This window comes from Phoca vitulina, unplaced genomic scaffold (assembly GCF_004348235.1).
Source record: "Phoca vitulina isolate PV1807 unplaced genomic scaffold, GSC_HSeal_1.0 scaffold34, whole genome shotgun sequence".
NCBI classification, from domain to species: domain Eukaryota; kingdom Metazoa; phylum Chordata; class Mammalia; order Carnivora; family Phocidae; genus Phoca; species Phoca vitulina.
The window spans coordinates 5,526,155-5,544,748 of record NW_022589737.1 but is presented as its reverse complement, the minus strand read 5'-3'; the positions used below and the strand labels follow the sequence as shown (position 1 = coordinate 5,544,748).

At 47.4% G+C, this 18,594-nt stretch overlaps 1 protein-coding gene across 4 annotated transcripts in view; it reads right to left on the bottom strand.

Moving 5' to 3' along the window:
* Nucleotides 1-425: 425 nt before the first annotated feature.
* Nucleotides 426-18,594, bottom strand: part of APLP2 (amyloid beta precursor like protein 2) — an 86,597-nt gene continuing 68,428 nt past the window's right edge. For 2 of the 4 annotated variants that reach the window (XM_032426147.1, XM_032426150.1), the window contains 11 exons: nucleotides 18,446-18,576; nucleotides 17,176-17,250; nucleotides 15,418-15,576; nucleotides 14,452-14,580; nucleotides 10,731-10,830; nucleotides 9,074-9,226; nucleotides 7,545-7,580; nucleotides 4,457-4,542; nucleotides 3,652-3,726; nucleotides 3,165-3,320; nucleotides 426-1,917 (listed from right to left, as the gene is read on the bottom strand). In XM_032426147.1, coding sequence (XP_032282038.1) covers nucleotides 1,816-1,917; nucleotides 3,165-3,320; nucleotides 3,652-3,726; nucleotides 4,457-4,542; nucleotides 7,545-7,580; nucleotides 9,074-9,226; nucleotides 10,731-10,830; nucleotides 14,452-14,580; nucleotides 15,418-15,576; nucleotides 17,176-17,250; nucleotides 18,446-18,576 — 1,202 coding nt within the window. In that variant the 3' untranslated portion in view covers nucleotides 426-1,815. The remainder of the gene's footprint in view (nucleotides 1,918-3,164; nucleotides 3,321-3,651; nucleotides 3,727-4,456; nucleotides 4,543-7,544; nucleotides 7,581-9,073; nucleotides 9,227-10,730; nucleotides 10,831-14,451; nucleotides 14,581-15,417; nucleotides 15,577-17,175; nucleotides 17,251-18,445; nucleotides 18,577-18,594) is intronic. The other 2 variants (XM_032426149.1, XM_032426151.1) reach the window with 1 other exon arrangement.

The window sequence follows — 18,594 nt, the reverse complement described above, 5'->3', positions numbered from 1 at the left end:
GATCAAGAGTCACACGCTCTACTGACTGAGCCAGCCAGGCGCCCCTCCCTTAGTTTTAAATGAAAAAACGGAATTCAAGGGGCACCTGGGTGGCTCAGTCGTTAAGCGTCTGCCTTTGGCTCAGGTCATGGTCCCAGGGTCCTGGGATCGAGCCCCGCATCCGGCTCCCTGCTCGGCGGGAAGCCCGCTTCTCCCTCTCCCACTCCCCCTGCTTGTGTTCCCCTCTCGCTGTGTCTCTGTCAAATGGATGAATAAAATCTTTTTAAAAAAAATTTAAGAACAAAAGAATTCAAGCCTAAGAGCCAACTTGCTTGAGTGGCCAGATTCCTGTCCCTGTGGTGCAGCTGGGAACCTTCTAGGAAAGGCAGGAGGGTTACAGCCATCACCAGGGACTAACGCCACGCCAATGAAACAAGGAGTCTTGGTGGAAGTTAAAGTATTTATTGATGTGTTTCAACTGTACATTCTCCACAGATCAGATTAAGGAGTTTGTAGGTGAAGTTTATCTGTGCATAGTGGGAAGACACATGGATAAGGTAAAGGGGAGGAAGAAGAAGGAAAAAAAAAAAAAAGGTCACAGGGAAATAGAAAAAAATACACCACAGGTTACCAGAACCTTCCGACTAAAATAAAATAAAGAAAAAGAATGAAAGGAAAAGAAAGAACAACAGAAGAAAAAGAAAAAACTGTGAGCATCACCAACTATACAAGCATCACAAAGACTCAGGTGAAGGAAACAAAATCTCCAAAGCTTTCCACGGTGTCTACAGAGCATTTCGTGTACAACATGGAGTATCCTCCTTGCACATAAAAGCCAGCCCCCCACCTCTCTCCTGGGCGTGTGGCACCCCCTACTGCGGTCTTCTCTGAGCAGCTGAGGGAGGGGGCGGGCAGGGAAGTCAGGGTACAACGGGGAGGGAGGAGGGTCAGTGCTGGGGCGGGAGGGGGGGGGCTGTCCAAAGAGGAAAAGACAGTACGTGTGGACGTGACTGGAAAGGGAAGTGAGTAGTAAAAAGCTACAGTAAGTCAACGGCAGACAGTGGAAGGACCTCCTATATAAACTACAGGCTAATTTCCATGGAAGAACTGGATTTAGAAGGAAAGCAGGAGTGGCTGCCCTAATCTGTATACGGTAGGCTTGCTAAAAGCTGCCGAACGCAAATGCTTTCAGCCTCCTGGGTGACACCAAGGTGCCCAGCACTGGGAACACCAGGCTTCCAAGAAACTGGTCCTTTAACATGATTCTGCGAGGGTCTCATGATGTGCTTGAGTGGTCAATGACGGTTCCCTATTACATTTAGTTTCTGGGCAACTTCCTGAAAGCTAGCTCATTTAAAAAGGGAATACTGCCTTAGTTTCTTCTTCTTTTTTTCCTAAGAAAAACCAGGACAGTGAATGAGCCTTAAGGAGTGGTTTATACAATGCAGCTGGGACGGCCTGCACATACAGTCCATCACCGAAAACCAACACTGTCCATTTACAGAGAGCATATGTAAGACAATACAATAGAAGTGGGATTTCTGATTAATTTAAAAAAAGAAAACTACATCAGTCAAATATCTGCAATAGATCATTTTTTTCATTTCATTTAAGGTTTATATATCATATATTGTTATATTAACATTTTCACCCATTTAAAAGAATGGAAATTGTGATTCTACAGTAGTACTTTAGAGTCTTAATGATCCAGGAGGTCCGAACGAAATCCTCCGGGCGCAACTGCTGCTCAGGAGTTGACCCAAAACACCGGACCGCCATCTCCGGGCCCACCTGCAGCGCCCGCTCCACTGGGTGGCGCCTTGCGCTCCCTTCCGCTTAGATCTGCATCTGCTCCAGGTATTTGTAGGTGGGGTTTTCGTAGCCATGGTTCTGCATCTTGTTCAGGTGACGCTCCTCTGGGGTGAGCATTGGGTCAACCTGGAGGAACGAAGACGGAAGATCACTGCACAGATCGCAACACCGAAGCCGTTTGCTGCGCAATCCCCTGGGAACCAAAGTCTAGCTGGTGTCCAACTGCCACCAGGTAGACCAAACGAGAGCCAGTGGTGAGGACACTGGGGGAGGAGGAGGAAGAAAAGAAGGGGGCCAAAGAGGCTTCTGAAAGCTGGAGTCGTAAAAGTAGAGTCCAAGTTAAAGGAAAGAGTGAACTGAACTTCCTAGCACCACGGCGCCTACCATGTCTTATTTGGGACAGCCGGGCATCTCTCTGTTTTCCACTTGAAATGGAAAGAGCTCCACGAACCCTGGTAGCTGGGTTCTGGAGCTGAACACGCACCGGTTCTGCCTCCAGGCCGCCGACCCTCTCGTAAAATCAGAACTGGGACCACGTGATCTGTGGGTCTTTTCCAGCTCAGAAATTCTACTACTAGGCAGTGTCTAGCAGGAGGTGAAACCAAGTCACTAAGACACACATCTGAACTAATTTTCCAGGGCACATCATATTCCTTATTGTATTCATTTTCTGGAACCAAGAAACTCTGGACATTCCCATCACCTACCTCAAAATGAGTCGTAAGCAATTCTAATTATGAATCAGCAGAAGACGGAACCGAAACAGTCTGCTCTGGCTCTAAATTTCCTGTTGCTTTTTTCCCATTAAAAAAAGACTATTGGGACGCCTAGGTGGCTCAGTCATTAAGCGTCTGCCTTCGGCTCAGGTCATGGTCCCAGGGTCCTGGGATCAAGCCCCGCATCCGGCTCCCTGCTCAGCAGGAAGCCTGCTTCTCCCTCTCTCACTCCCCCTGCTTGTGTTCCCTCTCTCGCTGTGTCTCTCTCTCTGTCAAATAAATAAAAAAAAATCTTAAAAAAAAAAAATCAGCAACAAAAACAAAGAAGGGTATCGACAGTCCTCATTCCCAAATACCTAAACATACTGGAAAGAAGGAAACACCAAGGAAATAATCTGAGCAAAGTTTTCATCCTCTGCAGCATAAAACGCTCTTATGTTTTCCTCACATTCACAGTCAAAGGCCCAAATTAATGTTAAAATGTGACAGGGCCGACATAATTCAGTTGGGGCGGACTTCCAAAACATGACCTGATAACCCAGTGACTACTTTAACTGAAGCGCGACACCCAGGAAGTTGAGATGTCTGCACGCCATAACCCTGACAGCACAGAGCGAGCCATCCCCAGCTCGGGGCCACAGCACAAGGCCTACTCACCTCCACGATCCCATGGCTGATGGTGCCATACTGTCTCTTCCTCAGCATCACCAGGCTGATGACGATGACCGTGGCGATGGCCACCGCAATGACCAACAGCCCAATGAGGGCACTGCTGCTCAGACTGAAGTCCTCCCGCAGGGGCCCCACGGATTCCTACAGTAACAGAGCAGACGTGCGACAAGGTCTCGGTGACTGCACAGCGGGAGACATGCACTCCACGAGGGCCTAGCTCCTGGAGAGTCACGACCCTGAAACCCAGGGAGCTCCAAGATCCTGCCTTCCAAGTAACCATCCCCATAAGGAGAACTCCCACTTTTCCCAATCTCCACGGAGATCCTAATTTTAGCTTTCTTATCCAAACGTGTGGAAAAATGGGGACGGGGGCCTTTGGTAACTTGAGACGCTGGGCATCTCTCTGTTTTCCACTTGAAATGGAAAGAGCTCCACGAACCCTGGTAGCTGGGTTCTGGAGCTGAACACGCACCGGTTCTGCCTCCAGGCCGCCGACCCTCTCGGCGTTGAAGATCATTTCCTTAACGTCCAGAGTCTCGTCGATGACCTGAAACGGTATGAAAAGGTCAGCAACTGGGTGGAAGGGGGACCTTCAGTACAAATGGAACCGCTTCTTTTCTACTCCATTTATTATTTGCTGGAAGGAAGCGGACACCTGAGGATACCCACTAACCAAGCAGTTCGGCACGTTCTAAATCCACTCACCAAACCCCTAGAGGAGCTGGCCAGTGTGGACACACGGTTACTCTGTCACAGCTGGCCCCTCAAGGCTCTCGCCTGCATGTTCCTTTAGGTAACCATTATGGAGAGACATTTCAGGACAGACTCCCAAGAAGTCATGTTCAAGTATCGAACTCAGTTGAGGAGAATCCAGAAATATCAGTGACAAAAAAGTGCTTGTAGAATAATAATAGTAGGCACAAACCTAAAGCAAGAGAAGAGTCAAAGTCGACTCTACTCCAATTTCAAGTTACTAAATCTCTATATTCACTTGAAAATGGCCTCCCATATTTTATCCCTATCTTCAGTTGCAAATATATTTCCCCCACTGTATAGCAAGAGAGGAGCCACTGCTGAGAAATGATTCTGTATTCCTTCTCATACCCAGATGCTAAACAATACAACCAATTTGTGGGAGTAGTTGGAGCCGACCCATCTACCACCATATGGAAAAGGAACACATGGAGGTTCATCTGGAAAGCATCTAGAACAATGCCACTCATGCTAATTAGTCTCAAAATTAAAACAGGGTAGGGCAGAAGGGAGAAATGGCTCACCATATTTTCATCCACTTTATTCTTACTGTTAATCACTTTCTCCTCAGCACCGATCAGCCCTCCATCCTGCTCTCCCACTCCAGATCCTGTGTTGGAGAGAGAGCACAGCTGAGTGTTTCCCAGGCTGGGCCGGCCTCATGCCAACCTCACAGAAACAGTAAACTCCCTCCTGAGCGCCGAGGAGCCCTCGCTGATCACCTCCCCACCCCCACCGCCCACCCAGGCTAGATGATATGCTACTTTGTTCCCATTTCTGGGAATGCACTGTGCTCTAGAAGGATGAATGGTACAGGCGTTTTTCAGAGGACCGATGGGTATAATGGAGGAAGAGAGAGTGCTTACTTATATCCAACTTGGAAAAATGGAATGCCAGCCTTCAGAAAAGAATGTTTAAGGTAAACAGAAGTGGCGTCCAAAGGCATTCTAGCACAGAAAAACATGTAATACCCTTCTGGGATATTACCAAGCACCTATTATCCCACAACCCGGTTCTTCAACATCCTGGGCTCCCTTTGGATGGACGAACCATCATACCAGCAATGAATCTGCACATCTGCCTCGGGCATCATATTTTATTCCACAGACAATTCTGTCCACCTGAAATACCCTCCTTGCCTGACGAAGGACCTTGTCCTTCGAGCTGCAGCTCCTCTTGGGAGACATTCCCAGCTTACAGCACTTAAAATCCTTGTTTATCCTCATTCGTCTTCTTCTCTGTCTCCCACTAGCCTGTCACCCTCTGAGGGCTTAGATCACAGATGTCACATCTTCGATGGGGATTAGAAAATGAACAGGAAAGAGGCATTCCACAGACAGGGAGAATTGTAACACGAGGGTGGAAGGCACTGTTCTACATGTTGAACAAGACTAGCCACACTCCTCTTGTCAAGGTCAGACGTCACCTGAGCTAACGTCACCTGTGCGTGGCATCCCCAAATGACAGTATCCGAAGATGTGGCGTGACTGAAGCCAGCACGAACCCAGGCAGAGGAGAAGTGACAAGCCATCCTCCTTATTTCTAGCTTCAAAAAGCATGGGACTCCTAGCTCTCCTACCAGTTTTTTGTGAATAATAAGATACACAGTTCTATATAAATGTCTGTGATTTGAACCTTCTATAAATAGATCACCCTGACAGCACACTCAGCATTCTAAGGGGACCACCTGCATGTGAGGAAGACTCAAACAGAAGTACATGCCAAGCACTGCTGTCCCTGGGCTTGCCGACAGTGACACTAGGTCCAGCCACAGCACAGCTCACAACCAGACTCATTCTTGACGTGGAGCCATGAGTAACAGCTACCACGGGGGCCGATCACGAGGGCTAGCTACTGCGTTCACTCATTAGAAGGCAGCCAAAAATAATGCTGGTTTTTCCTGAAACATTCACTTCAAAGAGGAACTTCACAACTCGATTCTAGGGTGAGTTAAGTCAGGGCTGCCTTTTGTAGTCTCAAAAGGCCACTGAAACAGTATTACTGCACACTGACTATTGGAGAAAGAGGAATCTGGAGAGGTGCTGTCTCAGCATGGATGCGGATGAGCAAGCCTAGTAAATTCTAATCCTTCCATCACTCCCTCTCTCCTCCTCCAGACTTTAAAGGTCACAGGGCACGATCCTATTTGAAAAGTAACGTGGCACTGAACCAACTAATTTTAAATCCTACTACTAGTCTAGACTGTAATCATACTCCTTTGGTGGTATAACCCACATGTTTTCTTAAACACTGACCAAAACCACTTTGGTTTTACAGAGGCATAAACAAGTGACGTTAAGAGAACAAAAATTCACGTTTAAATTATTCCAACTAGGAACGACAGGTATGAGGATGAAAACCAGGTAAATTTCTAGGAAATTCATCTCTATCTACAAATACCTAAGATGTACTACTGTTCAGAGGAAAGGGAACTCCGTCATCTCCAAGAAGAGGCATATTCAAGTAGAACCAAATCAAGCATTTACATATACATGACTTTTACAAGATTCGAACTGCACTCTCATGTTCTGAGCCAAAGCTGTGGCAAAAACCACAACATCAAATTCTTAGAGACCACCGCCCGGTCCACCCAAAGTCTGCCAGAGCCAGTACACTGGGCTCATAACACACACACTAAGGACACACTGACCCTAGGACGGCGCACTACCCAACAAGCTGGGGAAATTCAGCAGCATTGTATGGAACAGAAACAGCACGGGCTTTGAAGACAAAGGAGCTGGGTTCAAATCCGGATTCCTCCATTTCTCAAAGTCATGACTGAGCAAATCATGCAGCCTGAGGCTTCTTCAACCACCTAATCTGTCTGAGAGAGCGAAAAACCCGACCATGAGGTGTGCTCAGTGCATTAAATGAAACCAAGCACGTGAGGCCCTCAGCACAGTGCTCACAGAGTCCTAGCCTGTTCTGAAGCTTGGACACTCACTACCATGCAGCAAGAGTTCACCTGTCACAACCTTTCCATCCATCAGCTTCTAAGCTTTTGAGGAGTTGCTACAACTCCAGACAGGAGACAAGTGGGCATCAACAAAGGGTCAGGCGCGGCTAAAAGGAAAGGGAAAGATGTAATGGGAGCAGCATGGGGCGGGGGGGGAGGGGGAAGAGGTCAAAGAAAACGACTCTCTACCTGCCCCTAAATCAAGCATATTTTAATTTTTTAAAAAGATTTTAAAGTAGACTCTACAGCTAATGTGGGGTTTGAACTCACAACCTGAAGATCAAGAGTCGAGAGCTCTACTGACCGAGCCAGCCAGGCGCACCCAGCATATCTTCAAATACATGAGCAATTCCAGCCAACCGGTTTAAGTTGGATATGCATTTAAAAATCTACCCAGACGAAATGTTTCATAAAATATCTGTATTCTCTGGACATCCAGAAGGTAAGTTCAGGATGGCCACCTTATCACCAATACCACAGACACTGGATCCTACGTGCAGGACACAGGGCTACTCTGGTTCCACTCACAGCCATGTCTGAAGAAATGAGGTGGGAAAATCTCAGGTGATGGTATGACACAGAAAATGAAACTCCCGACACATGGGGGAAGTGAAAAGGAATGAGGTCTTTAAAGGGAACATCTTTGACAGACCAACCTTTTTTCATTGGGTGGTACAACTCCGGCTGAGTGTCTAGCAGAAAGGAAAACAATAAAAAAAAAAAAAAAAAAAAAATAGCACAAAAAGGAGATTAAGAAAGAAAATGGCTTCTTTTGAAATTCCTATCTTAGAATTTCTCTATAATGTGAACAGAAAGTTTTCTTCCTTAAAGACATGCCTGAAATATCCCATAAACAAACCAGCAGGTAAGATCCAGAGCATACGGACTGGAAGGCAGGAGAGAAAAAAACAGGTCTGCCTTGGGTCTTTGGGGGAAATTTTGGGAGATTCCCAAATTCTTCAGCTGAGCCCACAAAGTTACTTCTCTCAGGAAATAATAAAAACAAAGGCAGTATCTATCGACTGTGGTTTTCTGACAAGGGGACAGGGTCCTCGTTCAAACCTGTCCGAGATGCCCCCACCCCAAACAAGGTGTGTAAGCATGGCCACCCTACAGGCCCATGGAAGTCTGGCGTTTGGAAGTGCGGGTTTTAGGAACGAAGTGGTATCTGGCTCCTTTCTCAGATTCTGTTTGAGTATCGCAGGGTCACCCAAACTGAGCTGGTGCTTCTGGGGTAACTAGTTCAGAAGGCATTCTGTTAAGGTCTGAAGGTGAAGCTGGGTGCCCCCCAGGGTCCCCGCTCAGCCGGTCTCTGTTCCAGCACTGCTGTATCTGGCCAGGGGCAGGTGACTGTACCCAAGACTGCAGGGGTTCAAATCCTTACTCTCCACCTACAAGCTACGTGACCCGGGGCAGACACTTAACTCTTTACATCGTGGAATGCTCAAATGAGGGCAGGCCCCAGGACCCACGTAAGAGGGCTTTCTTGAGGACTCAAGGAGAGCAGCCGTGCACCAGGCTTAGCTAGAGCGGCATATGAGGACTCCGTGGTTGTGGCCACTATTTCCCCCGTCACCGCCATCAGCAGCAAACAAATAAATAGAAACGGATTCCACACCCCGGTCTCAGGGCAGCGGGCTCAGCAGCTTGTTTATTTCTGGTGCAGACCCACAGCTTTCAAAGATCCTTTTAGACACCGAGAACCAGCAAGGGAATAGAAGGAAGCATGCCAGACCGGGAGTCAGAGGGACAGGACTTCTGATCCCGCCCACCCCCTCACCCCCCCAGTACCAGACGTGTCACCTTGAACAAGTCAAGCCATCTCTGTAGCCTCCCCACTGCCTGCCCCCCTCGCTTGCTATGAAAAGCTGATGACCTCACATAACACGGAAGTGCTATTTAAGCAGGAGAGTGACGTCCACGTGCCAGGAGTCACACACTCTGTGGAGGCAGCTGACAGGACCAGGAAAAAGAGAGGGTTTCACACAAAGCATCTATGAAGTGGGAGGGTATTACTGACCTCATGGGGATCCTGAAGCCGGCGGCACGGTGCCTGCACACAGTAGGTGCTCAGTGAACCCCTGCCCAGCTGTCACCAGGAGCACAGCCCCCCTGCCACAACCCAGGTCCCAAAGGCTCCCTTCGGGTTTCTAACCACCCCCCCACACCCCCCACGCATACACACCTTCGTTCTCAGGTAAGGACGGGAAGGGATGGAAGGGGCGGAACGGCAGGGTCTCATCACTCTCTTCGGAGCTCACCCGGACGTCCACGGGGGTCTCGGACATAGAGGCAGTGAGCTGGTCCGTGTCGGCTCGCTGCTCTTGCAGCAGCTCGTCTGACAAAGACAGACACACGGCAGGGAGCCGGCTTTCAGAAGGCCCACCAGCGCAAACGAGGCTCACTCGGGTCATTACAGAACGTGAGGCCTGCTGCGGCGAGCACCTCGCCAGCTCGCGGTGCAGTGGACAACTGCCTCCTAGCTACAGCCCCGATTCCACAGCACCGCAGAGCCCCGGCCCCGGCACGCCTCTCTCCTTTATGAGCCCGCTCTGGGGCTCAGTGGTTTCTTCCCACGGCAGACATTTTTCAATGACCCCGCAAACTGTACCTCCTATCTACTGCCCGGACCCACTTCATGTCCAGCAGCAACTTCTGTTTTCTCTGCTTTTCCTCAGGGAAGTGGGGCACCACCGTCCACGCTGCTGCGGATGGTGGGAAGGCCTGGGCACTGCCCTCGGTGCTTTCCTGTCCCTCACACCCCCGGCACCCGAGCCAGCGGCACCCCCTGCTCACCCTTCCTCTGAGACATGCCCTACAGCCCTCACCTCTTTATTTCCTCCACGACCACCACAGGGCCCACTACCAGCGTTTCTCGCCTGATGTTTATAATGGCTTCCTGGCAGGTTTGTAATTTTAATAGCACACAGCAGCCAAGGACTTTTTTTTTTTTTAATTCCTGTTCTTTTTTAAAGCATAATACAGATCTAGTCACTCCCTAGTTTAAAACCCTCTAACGGCTTCCCATTTTCCTAGAATAAAACCCAAACTCCTTGCTTTTGCTAAAATCTCTGAACTGGCCTCTGCCAACTTCTTTGGCCCCTTTTCCCCCACTGTGTTCTCGCCACACTGATCTACTCAAATGTGTCCACTCGACTTGAACTTCAGGCAGCTGCAGCGGCCATTCCCTGTGCTCAGTGTTTCCCCCTCGTGATCTCTGCATGGGAGGCTCCTTCCCGTCATGCGGATCTCAGGTCACTGTGCCCGAGACGGCCCTCCTGACCACCCAGCCACTCTCCACGGGTCCACCCTGTCCGTCCGCCCCACCCCCACCCCGTGGCACTCCTTGTCTTATTCTCCTGATTCCCCTACTGTAACCTGATTTCCAGGATATATGCCTGCTCACACACCGTTTTACTCTGTGACACACAGTAGCCACGATAAATATTTGCCAAATAAATGAAGCAGGTGAAGAGCAGAAGAGGGAGGAGAAGTGAGAAGGTGTGTAAAGCAGGCGCCTTGAAATGCATCAGGAATTAAGGGGCAAAAGGGCAACAGGAAGTTCCCCTGGTCCCTTGCAATTTCACACCTTAGAGTTTTTCTTCCGGTCACAGAGTAAAGGTCAAGAAACTCAAGGCTCCATGGCTCACAGCCAGTACATCTGTCCTGGGTTACTCCTTGACCTTGCCACATGAGCTCCAGTGAATTCGAGACTTACACCCCGGCGTGCTAATGCCCAGCTTCCTGGCCCTGGCTGTCCCGACTTCTCTAATCGTGCACTCTGCCACCCCCGAGCCTCAGCCAGAAGTCCCACTGGACCGCGATACAAACACAGCACCCACCAATTTCCTCTTGGATTTCCTGGGCTACGTAAGGTACTTTGTAGAGCAGGGAGAGGCTCTGGTTCCTTCTTTCTTCAATCACATGGAGATGGGTCATCACCTGGAGGTACAGTACGGTGGAGAGGCCTTGTTACCAACAGAGCCAGGCCCGGAGGAAACTTGCAGACACACACTTCCGCAAAGATCAGCTGAAAAAGCATATTCTCTACAGAGTCCAGCAAAGCAGCTGGCCAGAGGAAATGCATCCACCCCACCCTTATTTGCTGACCACTGCAGTACAACAGTCCTCCCCTTCTCTGTGGGGCCTACGTTCTAAGACCTCCACTGGACGCCTGAAACTGCAGACAGTACTGAGCCCCATGCATACTGGGTCTTCTTCCTGTGCATACATACCTATGATAAAGCTCAACTTACAAGCTAGGCACAGTAAGAGAGTAACAGTAACTAATAATAAGATGGAACAATTATACTATAATAAAGTGATTTAATGGGGTCTCTCCCTCAAAATACCCTCCCGCACTGTACTCACCCTTCTCCTAGTGATGAGGACAGATGAGAAAATGCTACATGAGGAGATGAAGTACGGGGATGACAGAGGCCCTGGGACACAAAGTTAGGATCCTACTGACCTCCTGACGACACATCAGGAGGATCATTCGCTTCTGGGCCACAGCTGACCCGTGGGTAACTGAGACCACAGAAACGAAGCCTCCGATGTGGGGGGTGGGGAGGGGCGCTGATGTCAAGGAGTATGTTCAGATTGTGTGTAATACCCCTTGGTGATCTGAGAATTTATCCAGACAGTGCTCGGAGTTAGAAGAAAATTTAATTTAAAAACTTTCACTAGGCAGTTATTGATTTGATTTTTATACAAGGCACTTAGCAACTATACTAATCGAGAGTAAAGGAACCCTAATTTATACAATGCCAGATACTCGGTAAGGTTTTGCTGAGTGAAAGATGGAATGAGTCAATTTTAACCACTGGTCAGATTAGATGGTGTAAAAAGAGAATGAAATCACTGGCTAAAAAGTAGATTTGCATGGAGAGGGGGCCATTCATGGATTTGCTTAGTGAAGTAATTGCTTGAAATGATTATCATGGTGAATAACAGAACAAGTTTATTCATATTTAACTGAATTAGTATTCCTTCCAATATTTACACCGAGGTATAAGTAAACCTGATTTTAAGGGGTGATAAAGACTTACCTACCATCTATCTTCTGTAGTTCACTACACCTTCTCTGAATGCAACAGTTCTAGGTTGTTCATATTTTTTAAAAAGGAAAAAAGCCATCAAAACTGGTCCCTTTTAAAGCTTTTTTGGGGTGGAAATGAAAGGTGACGTGGGCTAACATCCACCCCAAGGCCACAGTGAGGCCTTGTGTAGTAGCTCACAGGCTAATTCAGGATGGTTACACTTGCAGTTACCACACTCGTCCTAAAGAGGGTGCTCTAAGCCCATGGATTAATTATGTGGGCTTGAAGCCATTAACATGGTCAAAATGGAAAAAAAAAATTAAATGGAAAGATGCTTTTACTGTAGATTGATGCCTCTCTGACCTTTAAAAACAGGGATGAAAGCAATTTAATTTTATATTTGCCATTCTTTCAATCAAGTAAATTGATGGGAAAGCACAAGAGTAAGTGCCTTAGAGAGAGAATGCAAATGCAAAGTGAAAATGCACCACCCCCAGTCTTCACGCGTGTGTGGAGGCTGTTATACTTCAGATGAATTAAGGAGCCATTTGACTGAAGACCGTTCATATGCCCCCAGGAGAAACAAGAGCCGCAGGGTGGAATACTGGACATCCGTGTCTTCACGGTGAGCCCTGAGCTACAGGATGAGGGGGAAGGGCACCACACCACTCACACCCCAGACCAAACACGCCAACTGCCATTGGCTGAACATAGTCAGCACTTTCTAAAGTGTAGATAACGGGGAACATGCAAAAGTTCATGTAATTCAGCAGCCAAGTTCCACTAGAACTAAGGGCTTAGAGCACGCAGCAACTATCATGCCGGGGGAGCTGGGTTTCCCCCAGATCTGCTAAGAAGGGAGCGGTCCGCTGCAGCACCGCGATCTTGCTGGCAGGCAACTCATTCCCTAGTTGTCGATACACTGATCAAGGTCTCTCCTTTCCTTCTACTCTCACACCATATAAAAATGGCTCTTCTGTAAAATACTACGTGATCTACGTTATAATCTAGTTTTTCCACAAAAAATCTGGGAGGAAAAAAAAAAAAGTCATGTTTTTTGTTTTTGTTTTCAAAAAACCAAGTAGACCTGAAAAACCTAGCCCCCGTCAAGGTGGATGCATTGTTCCACCTACACTTCCTGGAAGCTACTCCAGGACTTGGCCTTCCGCCTTCTCTTCTACTCCAACCAGCTCAAAGCAAAGCGTTGAGCTCCAGACCCATACCACATGCCTCCCACGGTCCCCAGAGCCACCCCTGTCCACATTCTCCCACTCTTCTCGTTCTCCCAAACATCCGACTGCTAGATCAACTCTGTATGTTTAAAAGGGTAGTTATATTGGGCGCCTGGGTGGCTCAGTTGGTTAAGCGACTGCCTTCGGCTCAGGTCATGATCCTGGAGTCCTGGGATCGAGTCCCACATTGGGCTCCCTGCTCAGCAGGGAGTCTGCTTCTCCCTCTGACCCTCCTCCCTCTCGTGTTCTCTGTCTCTCATTCTCTCTCTCACAAATAAATAAAATCTTAAAAAAAAAAAAAAAAAAGGGTAGTTATTCTTCATCTTTATAGTACTATAATTAATACTACATTGATGGTGAGTTGCTCAAGGGTACACAAGGGATTCCATTTTGCAAGGTCAGATGCTAGTGCCGAGTTGGGCACGTAGACAGCAGGCACTGTCTACACAGCAGGTTCAGCCAACTTCTGAACCAGGGGAGCAGCCACCTCAGTTGCAAGACTCCTAAGACTTCCGGGCAGATTGCCTTGCAATCCTAAGACACACTCGGCAAGAGGCTGGGAGGGGAGTCCCTGAGGAGATAGGCAAGTGTCCTCGAGGCTAAGTGCATCCCATGGACACTGGACAATCAGCGTAGCACGACATTTAAAATATGGGAGGAAATTAAGATCAGTTGTGTCCTGACAAGGCCCTCTAGGAAAACCAACAGGCTAAGCTATTAGACTTGCTGGTTTACAAGGAAGCCAGCAGTCTTGCAGGCAAGGCTTCTTTTATACAAATACAAGAGAGTAAAACGTTTTGAGAGTTAACAGATGGACGATACCGAAATTAAGAGGGTCCAGAAATGAACCTCTCCAGACTGTAAAGGAACAAACCCAGGAAGGTACCAGTGTCTGTCTCAATGTACAAAACAAAATAATTTTTAAGAACTGCTTGATATAGTTGCCTAGAAAAAGACTTCAAATATTCATTCTGGTGGTACCTGAAAACAGAAATAAACGGATATAAAAAAAAGACTGAGAAACTGACTTAGCTCTTCAATATGATCATGCATTTCTAAACTTCCAGAAACTCTTTTAAATAGAAATGATTTAATAGAAGAAAGTACGGGGAAGGTATTTTTTAAAAATCATATCTTTGCACAAACCAACTCTTGTAACCTCATAATGTCTTCGGAAACCATTTATCATTTTCCAAGCACAACTATCAGCACTGCCCAACCACTGGTCAAAGCAGAGTCTCCCCGCTAGAGACACTCTCCCGCCGCAATTCCTACTCTGTTTAGCGTACCTGGGATTTCATCTGGGCTGCCTTTTCTGGGTCAACAGCCAACACATGCTGGTAATGACGGATGGTATGCAGGCGATCTTTGTTCTCAGCGCGGACATAACGCCGCAAGGCCTGGAGAATGCGATGAGGCTGCAAGAGAGAACAGTAGTTTTAAGATCCAGAGACTACAGAATGAAAACAGGCAGGAAAGCAAAGCTTGAAAACACTCACCTAAGAATGTAAAGCCCAGCCAGGCGTAAGGATGAAAGCTATGCTTTTTAAAGCTTTTAGCTTACCCAGTAGCAAGAAACTACCTTTCTACAGAAAGTAACCAAAAACTAAGCTCCAAAGCTATAACCAACAGTATGTTCCCACTCATTCTGTCCTCTCCCCTGGGTTAACAGTGTCGGACACCTTAATTACAAGGTAGGCAGCCCCTGTGTCACCCAGAAAAGACTTTTACTTGCTCACTTAAGAAGGATACTAATATCCTACTTTCCAATACTTTCCATCCCCTCAAAGCAAGGCAGGTTAGAGTTAAGGGATAAAGAAGTATGAGGTCACTAGCGCAAAGGGCTTCGATGTAAGTTCCTTTACCCTTTTCATAACCTTATTTAGAACAGAATTGAGTGCAAAAGCTTTGAAAGACAGGTTTTTAATCTTTGAAAGTAAAGCTACTACAAAGATTCAATAATTGAGTAACTACCAACCAATATCGTGAGGTAAGATACTTCCATTATCACAGGAGGCATATGCAAGCAGAAAGTGTGATGCTACGGTGACCTAAGCACATACTAGAACATAATACCTCTTCCTCCCTACTCTTCTTTCCTTACCTCCTCCAGCCTCGCCAGAACTTGTCATAGAAATGGAATCTTTTTTGCTGACCTGTGTGTCCTCATCCGTTGGTTCTACACATAGCCTACGTTAGAGCAGGCAACCCCCAGGACAGCGTTCACCAGTGACTGGGCTCCGCACAGCACTCACCCGCGGGGGGTCGGACTGCAAGGCGGCCAGGTAATTCTCCAGAGCCATTCGGCGGCGGTCGTTCAGCATAGCTTCCACTCTAGCCAGGTGGGTTTCCACCAGCTGCTGCTTCTCGCTGGCTGCCTCCTTCTCCAAGGCTTTAACCATAGCTTGGAAGTGCTAAACCGAGAAAGCAGGACCGACAGGTAATTCGTGGTGCCTGGAGGAAGTCTAAGCAAACAGCCTGAGACCGCGGTGCTGCCTCTCCGGCCCAGAGCCCGTGCGAGTCGATAATGGGGTCAGAAGAGTGGAGCAAGGGTAAGATCCAAGTACACTCTATCTGATTGCTGTTGGAAAAATTACGTCCTTATCTAATTGAGAGCATGTTAAATCTGAGCGTCGGAGTCCGAATTAGCACTTCCGTCACTGAAATCACTAGTGTTATGAGCCCAAGGTGGGCTTTCCCAATGTGCCCTGCAAGAGAAGGGATGCTGTCCTTTCAATACTTAGCAAAGGTGCCCACTTCCAAATCCCGAGACACACCAACAGGAACTATATTTTGAAACATATCCCAGTAATGTGGTAAGTTACGCTGAGTCATTCACACCGAAGTCCTGAAGGGTAAGTTATCTGTGAAGTACCTGGCCAGGTTTAAAAGTAAAGTTTCAGGCTGTGGAACTAAATTTCCCTGCACAGGATGCATTGGCTATGTAGAAATTAACACTCTTAGATTTTCTAGGTGATTGATAAAAAGGAAAAGGTGTCCCGATAAAGTATTAACATCACGAGAAGATAGATTTCAGTGAATCATAATTTGCTTTATGAAACCCAAATCGGTCTTACAAACTGCTATCCCTATTCCTAGCAACACTCTTCTATTCAAGGGGCACCCAGCTGCTGCTACAATTCTAATGTTACATTCTTGCAAAGTTAGAGATGAACTGGTATCAGAGTGTCTTATTGTCTGCCTTTCCACGTCTGAAGAAGTCTGCAAAAAAAGAATTCAGGAGGCGCCTGGGTGGCTCAGCCGGCTGTGTCAGACTCGTGGTCTTGGCTCAGGTCACGATCTCATGGGTCTTGAGATGGAGCCCCCACCCACGCACTCACCCTTGGGCTCTGCGCTCAATAGGGAGTCTGCTTAAAGATTCCCTCTGCCCCTCCCCCAACTCACACACACTCACGCACATGCTCTCACTCTCTCTCTCAAATAAATACTTTAAGATAGAAAAGGGGCGCCTGGGTAGCTCAGTCGTTAGGCGTCTGCCTTTGGCTCAGGTCATGATCCCAGGGTCCTGGGATCGAGCCCCACAGTGAGCTCCCTGCTCAGCGGGAAGCCTGCTTCTCTCTCTCCCACTCCCCCTCTCTCGCGGTCTCTGTCAAATAAATAAGTGAAATCTTTAAAAAAATAAATAAAAATGAGAGAGAGAGAGAGAGAGAGAGAGGGGGAAAAAAAAAAAAAAGAAGTCAGTACTGCTGAAAAACAAGTCACAGCCTAAGAATGAAAATGACTTAGGATTTTTGCCAGGAAAGCAGAATTAACAAACATAGCCAGCTAAGGTTGCTTCCTGGCATGAACTAGGTACACTCTAGTTTGTTTGCTTTCCTTCTACTAAAGGTGATCAATTCTAGAGAATGCCAGTTTGGAGGTGAGGAAAAAAACAAACAAAAAAAAAAGCAGGCCAGTTAAAACTTCCCTGTAACATAAGCTCTTGACTGAAAGAAAGTGTCAAACTCTAATTTCCTGGGAGTCTGGCTCTGTCCCTAGAGAATGCATCTTACCTGAATGAGAGTCTGTCTCTCTGCTTTCGGGAGGTTCTTGGCCTGAAGCTCAGCCTCTTCCCATTCTTTCTTTACCTAGAACAAAGGGTCAAAGCCACTAGCACCAGAGAATCATCTCTGAAACAATCCCCCCATTTTCTAACAATACCGCCAGGCCCTGAAATCTAATACAGGAAACTGCAAATGGAAATCGCATCATATGACCCCTCACGAGCTCAGGGCTATTTAAGCTTGTTCACAGAATTACTGTCTCAGAAGGTCCTGGACCACGACCATCCCCAAACAGAGCCTCAATTCCATGACCTCCATGTTCTCTATAACCCGGGGCAAGTTATTTAAAAGTCTTTGTGCCTTAGCCTCCTCACACACTAAAACAAGGGGCGGGGGGCGGGGGGGAGCGGGGGGGCATGTTTCATACCTATTTCTCAGAACTGTTGTGGATAAAAGAGAACAATAAACATTCCCCGAAGTATAAGCCCAGCACAGGTGATGTGTGAGATTTTAGGTGGTACTCAGACCTAACAAGAAATTCTTTTCAATTTTCTTTCAATCTTCCTAAGTAACTCTAGGAGAAAGCTGCACTACGGTGCTCAATGTTGCTCTAAGCCTTATAACTCTTTTAAGAAAGCATCCTGAGGGGCGCGTGGGTGGCTCAGTTGGTTAAGCATCTGCCTTCGGCTCAGGTCATGATCTCAGGGTCCTGGGAGTCAGGCTCCTTGCTCAGCAGGGAGCCTGGTTCTCCCTCTCCCTCTGCTGCTCTACCTCTCTTGCTCTGTCAAATAAATAAATCTCAGGGGAAAAAAAAAACCAAAACACCAGCATCCCAAGACTCAGAAGCTTCAGCAGGCAACAGTATCTAGCTAAAATATGTTAATACAGGTTTGCTTTCATCTATTTTTACAGTTACCTGTTCTATTGGCAAAAGATACTAGCTTTCTGTTTACAACAGTTACATAAAGTTTCCCTCCTTAATATAAAAAAATTTTAAAAGCTAGTTAATAGCAAAGAAAAATAACAAGGACGTAACGGTTATAGGAAGTGCTCTGCAGAGTCTGAACACGGTAAGCACTCAGAGAGTATTATATTATCCGGGGGCGGGGGGGAGCTAGGCTCGCCCAGAATACAGCCCTGCTAAATAAACTCTCACACCTCACCTATCCTAACACAGCATGACAATCTGGCGAGGGGGGGCAGTGTCCCTTTTCTTCAGCTATGAAAACGCTATTACCCAACGCCAAACACCAGGAGCATAAGGAAGCACCAAGTTTACCCTGTCCATCCGGTTGCGGTGCCGTATTTCCAGCTGCTCCTTAGCCTTCTGGAAACGAGCGTGCTCATTATCATCTGCAGAGGTCTCAAAATACACATCGACATCATTGGTTGGCAGAGGAGTTGGGGGAACTGAAATGAAATGACAAG